The sequence below is a fragment of the Pollachius pollachius genome (assembly GCF_949987615.1).
Source record: "Pollachius pollachius genome assembly, chromosome: 16".
In the NCBI taxonomy this organism is placed as follows: Eukaryota; Metazoa; Chordata; class Actinopteri; order Gadiformes; family Gadidae; genus Pollachius; species Pollachius pollachius.
Window position 1 is genome coordinate 16478967 of NC_136949.1, and position 6464 is coordinate 16485430.

Below are 6464 nucleotides of genomic sequence, written 5' to 3' on the forward strand. Positions count from 1 at the left end.
CATTTATCAGAGCGTGTGTGTGTGTCCCAGCAACCAATCATTAAAAAACATTCAATGAATTGATGGGTTGCAATGGACTAAAAGAACATCAATTAAATGTGTGTGTGTGTGAGTGATAAATGTTATTGATTTGTCTGTCATTTCTGTTTGCCCATGCCAACACACACATGCACAATAACACACACACACGCACACACATGGCATGCAGGTGGACTCTGTCATAGGCAGAAGTGCGAACCAACAGCAAATGTAGGTGCGTGTGTGAGTGTGGATGCATGTGTGCACTACTAATGTTGATCGTCAATTGAAGTTTCCCACATGATTCTGGAATGTCCCCTGTATTTGTTTAACTTTTAATTTGTACAAACGTAAATTGTCACAAGTGCCCACCTCAAGCCAAATAAAGTGTCTGTGTTTTCTCTCTCTCTCTCTCTCTCTGTCTCTCTCTCTCTGTCACTCGTTTTGCAGAATGTGAAGGATATATCCTTTATTTGCTATAACATAGAACCTCTCTCTCTCCCTTGCTCTCTCTCCACCACTGGAGCACAGAGAAAGGAGGGATGAGAGGTGGGGGGTGCAAAACTGGTGCAAAAATCAAAAAAAAAAAATGCACATCCATCTTCACTCACTTAATGCTCGGAGCGATAGCCCAAACCTTTACAAATAACAAGTACATAGAAACAAAACGACAAAGACAAATCAAAACCAAGATTGGTGAGGATGAGGACGACTGGCAGATGTGTCCAACTACGATACGGTTAAGTGCAGATAGATAGATGGATAGATGGATAGATAGATAGATAGATAGATAGATAGATAGATAGATAGATAGATAGATAGATAGATAGATAGATAGATAGATAGATAGATAGATAGATAGATGGATAGATTGGTAGATGATAGATTGATAGATGATAGATAGATGAATGGATAGATAGATTGATAGATAGATTGGCTGATAGATATACATCATATATATATATCTATATATATATATATTTGTGTGTGTATTCGTAAGTGGGTTAAATAGTTGATAGTCTGTACTTCTATATATGTGCACCTCTTATAGAGTGGGGCCTCACGTCGACGTGTCAGGTCTAACATTTAAAGCCTAACGTTACACAGAGAACGTACCCTCGCCCTAATCCAAGCGATAGCAAAAGCCATGCTTTACATAGAAAAAGGCATCCATGACATTTAAGAAAAAGCAATGTACAATTTATGAAACATAGTACCGATAATAAATAGTTTTTTGATAGAATTGCTGCTGTACACCAAAAAAAAGCCAGTTTTTAAAAATTTCACCCATTATAAAAATATGTTTTAGTGCAACCTTAGGTATGATCGTAAATATCCAGAACTTCACATCGCTTGCTGAGACTTAAGGAGATTCAAGAAAACAAAACGAAAAAACAACCAACGGAACAGTCAATGGACACGCGTAGGGGGCAAAGGTCAGGGGGTCAGGGACTGCGTTTCACACAAAGCAAGTAGACAAAACGTCAGGACGTCCTATGTACAGTAAGCGACGTGATCGCTGAGCTTATAAAAAATATAAGCCGCCAAAAAAGAAACAACAAAACAGAACATGTCATGAAAAGGCACACGCAACGCTGTCCCTTTAAACCACACTGCACCACACCATTCCCCCGAGAGACGATTTTGGTCAGTTTCGTTAAATTAGAAAATCAAAAAAGCAACGGCTTTTTTGGGTTTGCTTCAAACGCAGGTCCAACGTGGAGACAGGCCCTCAAACGGAAACCCGCCGCTAGCGGTCTACCCCTCCACTGGGGAGTCTCCGTTCCCCCCCCCCCCCGTGTTCGTTGGTTTGACCAACATCCACGGCCGAAGTGCACTTTCGTGCGTGTGCACATGTGCAAAAGGTTCCTCGTTCCCCCCCCCCCCCCCCCCACCTCTCTCTCTCTCTCTGACTCTTTGTCTCTCTTCATCTATTGCTGGTGCTCCTTCTCCGTTGCACCAGCAAACAAATAAACCTTCTCAGCGTCCGGGGGCCTCACTTCTCCCTCTCCCTCTTCTCCGGCGCCAGGGGGTGGGAGGCTGGCCGGCCGGACCCCGAGCCCACCTTCGGGGCTCCGCCGTGGGGCTTAGGGGCGGCGGCAGTCTGGGCGGGGCCGGTGCTGTTGGAGGGGGGCGTGTGTTCGGGTTTGGGGTTGGGGTGGGCGTCGGGCGGCGGGTGGGGGTCGGTAAAGTGCTGCTGACTCCTCCTGGGGTGGGAGGCTTTGGGGGAGGCGGGGAGCGGGGGAGACGTGGGAGACGTGGGCTGGGGCTGGGGGGAGGCGAGGGGAGGGTCTCTGGCGCCGCCCTCCTGGCCGTCGATGCAGAGGGACGCGATGGCCTCGGTGCACGTCAGGACGCTCTCTTCCTGCTCCGGCCCGCCCTCCTCCCCCTCCTCCCTGGACCCGCCCACTGACGGCGACCTCCCCGCGTCCCTCGGGGGCGTGTCCCCGGGCCACTCGCCGCCTCCTCCGGCGACTCCTCCCCTGTCGGAGGAGGAGCTGCGGAGATGACAGGAAGTGACCTCGCAGGAGTCATCCGAGCCGTTCTTCTGGAACGGCAGGCGAGGCGACTGCTGCTGCTGCTGCTGATGATGATGATGATGATGATGAGGTTGAGGATGTGACCCCTGGTGGGCAGAGTGGGCGTGGCTAGGCGAGCTGTGGGTGTGGCCAGGTGGAGTGTGGGCGTGTCTCGTGGATATGTGGGCGTGTCCGGGTGGAGTGTGGGCGTGTCTGGAGGAGGGTGATATGTGGGCTTGGTCGGCTGGGATGTGGGCATGTCTGGAGGACGATATGTGGGCGTGGTCGGGTGGGGCGGGGCCGGACGTGAGGGCGACTGGGATGGAGTGTACCATTTGGATTCCTCCGATGGGAACCATTGGGAACGGGGAGCGTACCTGTTACACAGAATCAATCAGCTCAATTAAACACTTGGACTGGGAAAAATATGCAATACAAGATAATTAGTGTGATAAATGTGCAGGGGTGTCATTAATACATTCATATAATCATTGATATTGCAAATAAATGTATTATATTTAACAGTGCAGGTTTACATGGCATTGTGTGTGTGGAGAGCTCACCTGGAGCTGGGAGTGGAGGGGGAGGTGGCTAAACAGCACCTGGTGGGGCGGGCTTGACTGCTGACCATGGTTACGGCCCTGGTCCTGTTGCCCTGACGACATGGGACCCGCCTTGTGGTCCTGCACATCAAGGGTTAACGTTTTTGAGGTGAAGACCACTACAAGTGTGGATGTTTGCAAGCAATGAAGAAACACTTTTAACACGATAGTCAAGGTTGCATGGCACAGAGCTGGCCTGGAAAAAACCCTCAACACCGTATCATCGGCAGTAGCCAACGAGGTACCGGTGAGCAACACAACACATGAGTGAGTCAAGTCTGGTGGTTAACAGAATGATTGTGGTCGTCGTCGGTAACCCAGACTGTGGTTGTACTGGACCGCTCCCAGTAGCCCACAAAGGATCCTGGGATAGACACACACACACACAGGGCTGTCTAGAGCATCTGGTAGGGAGCGTGGCATTAACACTATGGGGGATGTGGGGTTCAACTCATAACACTCAACGCGCTGATGCTAATGCGCTTAGGATAAGTGTCTACCGAATGGCCCTAATATACTGGGAGTAGCCCAGTGATCGGCTGTGTAATACAGTGGGTTATGCCAAAACATGCTGTGGTTCACTGGGCATCTGCCAGTGATCGACTGGGTAACACGGTGGGTTCTGCCGGGCGTGTCGGTATAAGACTTATTCAGTTAAAGCGGAGCACCGCGACCAGAAGTGAAGCTTTGACCAAATTACAGGAGTTCAAATAAACATCACAGAGCAAATATTTGAATGAGTCAGTTAAACATGTCGAACCAGGCACACGTGCCAGGCTACACTATCCATTATGTATCTGCCTGTCAATCAATCACGGAGACAGCTCGAAAAACATCATCGGCGTGCGAGAGAGAGAGCTTAACGAGCTTGAACCCGAGCCTCTCTCGCCCCTCTCTCTCCCACTCTCTGTCATGTGTGTTTGGGCGAGCGAGGAAGGGCCGACGTGGTTTGAATCAGCTCCTTAAGAAGAAAAACAGCCTTGTTAAGAGCCACAGCAGCCTCAGCCAAGATCCCATTACGGCTGCTAGCAACCTCACAGGCCTCTCTTGGCACACACACACACACACACACACACACACACTCATCCACTCACACACACCTACATTCACGGATATGCATTATGCCTACACACAGGCACGCACACACACGTGAACGCCATCGCATCTTGTAACAGAAATGGACCAAAAACGTGTTTTTCTCTCTCTCTCTTTTCTTGCTCCCTTGCCCCCTTTTCGTACTGCCTTCTTCACCTCATATGTTTCTCTCTCTCTCTCTCTCTCCCACTCCCTCTCTCTCTCTCTCTCTCTCTCTCTCTCTCTCTCTCTCTCTCTTATGCAGGCTAGACAGTGGTGAGCGGGAGAGGGAGGGGAGTGAGGGAGGTCGAGAGACATAGACACCGAGAGGGAGACGTAATGCTGGCCACGAGTATCGGTATCAGGAGTACTGACGGGAAACTCTGGGGAGGTGGAGGATGGTGGGGGGGGAGGAATAATTGGAGAAGAACGGGGAGGAATGAGGAAGAGGAGGAGGAGGAGGAGGAATTTAGGAATAGGAGGAGGAGGGGTGGATGAGTAGGAGGGGGAAAGGGAGGGGAGGAGGAGGGGGGGTAGGAGGAATGGGACTCCCATGCCAAATGGTGTCAGCTTGATTGAGGGAGAAGAAATTGTTCACCCCTCTCTCTCTCTCTCTCTCTCTCTCTCTCTCTCTCTCCCTTGAACCGCAGCCTCCACGACTCTTCTCCTCTGAGAGTCTGGGCTTCTGGTTCTCAGGACCAGAGAGGCTGGTTCATGGAGGACTGGAGTCTGAAGCTGGGCTGACTACCAGCTGTGGAAAAACAGCCCACTCTGCTCCCAGAGCAGTGGAAACACAGAGAGACTAGACTACAGGAGAGGCTGGAGTAGATCAAGACAGTACAATATGAATCTAAGTGGAATATCATAGACCAGATTTTATCAAACCCAACCCGACTAGACCAAACTGGACCAAACCAATCAGGCTAGACCAAAGTAGACCAAACAAAAATGGACCAAACTAGACTAAACCAAGCAGAACTAGACCTAACCAAACCAGATCAGAGCAAACTAGACCAAAACAGACTTGACCAAAACCAAACCTAATCAGACCAAACTAACAAGAATAGGTCAGATTAGGACTGTCTAGGCCAGACAAGGCCAGTGTATTCTAGACCAGGTCAGAGCAGAATGGACACTTACCATTTCCATCTGAGCTCCAGAGCCGGCTGGATGTCCCAGGTCCCCCAGCTCTCCCTGGGTCCCCTGCCCAGGCTGGGGGCCCTGTCTGTGGCTCCACGGGCCAACAGGCTGGCCTGTCTGGTGGCTGGTTGAAGGGCAACACAAAGAACAGCAAGAGTCAAAATCGACCCATCGTTCATCCTTAAACCACCATTCATCCTTAAACTGTCAAAACCTAAGATACGCAGATAGCAGCTCCTCCAACACCCATCAAGAGTCTATTTTGGACGCCACATTCTGGATTCTGGATTTGTCCAGAATCCGAAAACATCAAACCAAAATCAACATTTAACAGACTTTAGTTTGTCGAGAAATCAACCTGTCGACAGATTTCAGTTTGCAGAGAATCAACCATCGACACATTTTAGTTTGAAAAATCGATATATCATCAGATGTTACTTACAGAATAAACAAATATCAGTTGGTTTACAAAAAAAATGACATTTCTAACTGACCTTCAACGCCATGTAAGCACCGACAGTGCAGCTCAATCCGATTCCCATCGAGAGCCCATTCTGGATTCAAATCAGAAACCCAGGATGGACTCTCCATGGTGCAATCCACAAGTCCAGCTCACCTTTGGAGATGGTGGTGGTGGTGGTGGTGGTGGTGGAGGCCTCGCCGAGGGGACAGCGGGCGGAGGGGACCCCTATGCCGGCCCCGCGGGGACAGATCCCGCTTGTAGTCCCTCCCGGAGGGAGAGCCGGGGCTGGAGAGGGCGGAGGCCGTGGGCGAGAGATGTCCCCGCGACGAGAGCTCCCTCCTGGGGGAGAGCTCCCGGCGGTAGCCCCCCACCCCCAGCTCCCTCTTGGGGGAGATGTGCCTGAGCGGCGAGAGGTCCCGCCGGGGGGAGAGGTGGCCGGCGCAGGGCGACAGGTCGCGGCGGGGCGACAGGTACCGCCCCGGCGAGTAGGAGTGGGAGGAGGAGGGGGAGCAGGAGGGGGAGGAGGCGGGGTCCAGCCCCGGGGAGGAGAGGCGAGAGGACGAGGAGTAGAGGTCCGGCGAAGGGGAGGGGAGGTCCTCGTCCATGGAGGAGGAGGAGCAGGGCGGTGCCAGCAGCCGGCCCCCCAGC

The 6464-nt window shown here is 51.5% G+C and overlaps 1 protein-coding gene across 1 annotated transcript in view; it reads right to left on the minus strand.

The window, feature by feature from the left end:
• Positions 1-1921: 1921 nt before the first annotated feature.
• hivep2a (HIVEP zinc finger 2a) overlaps positions 1922-6464 on the minus strand; it is a 49759-nt gene continuing 45216 nt past the window's right edge. The window contains exons 14-17 of the mRNA XM_079753822.1: positions 5970-6464; positions 5354-5477; positions 3101-3220; positions 1922-2914 (exon numbers count right to left, since the gene is read on the minus strand). The exon at positions 5970-6464 is cut by the window's right edge and continues 400 nt beyond it. Coding sequence (XP_079609948.1) covers positions 2015-2914; positions 3101-3220; positions 5354-5477; positions 5970-6464 — 1639 coding nt within the window. The 3' untranslated portion in view covers positions 1922-2014. The remainder of the gene's footprint in view (positions 2915-3100; positions 3221-5353; positions 5478-5969) is intronic.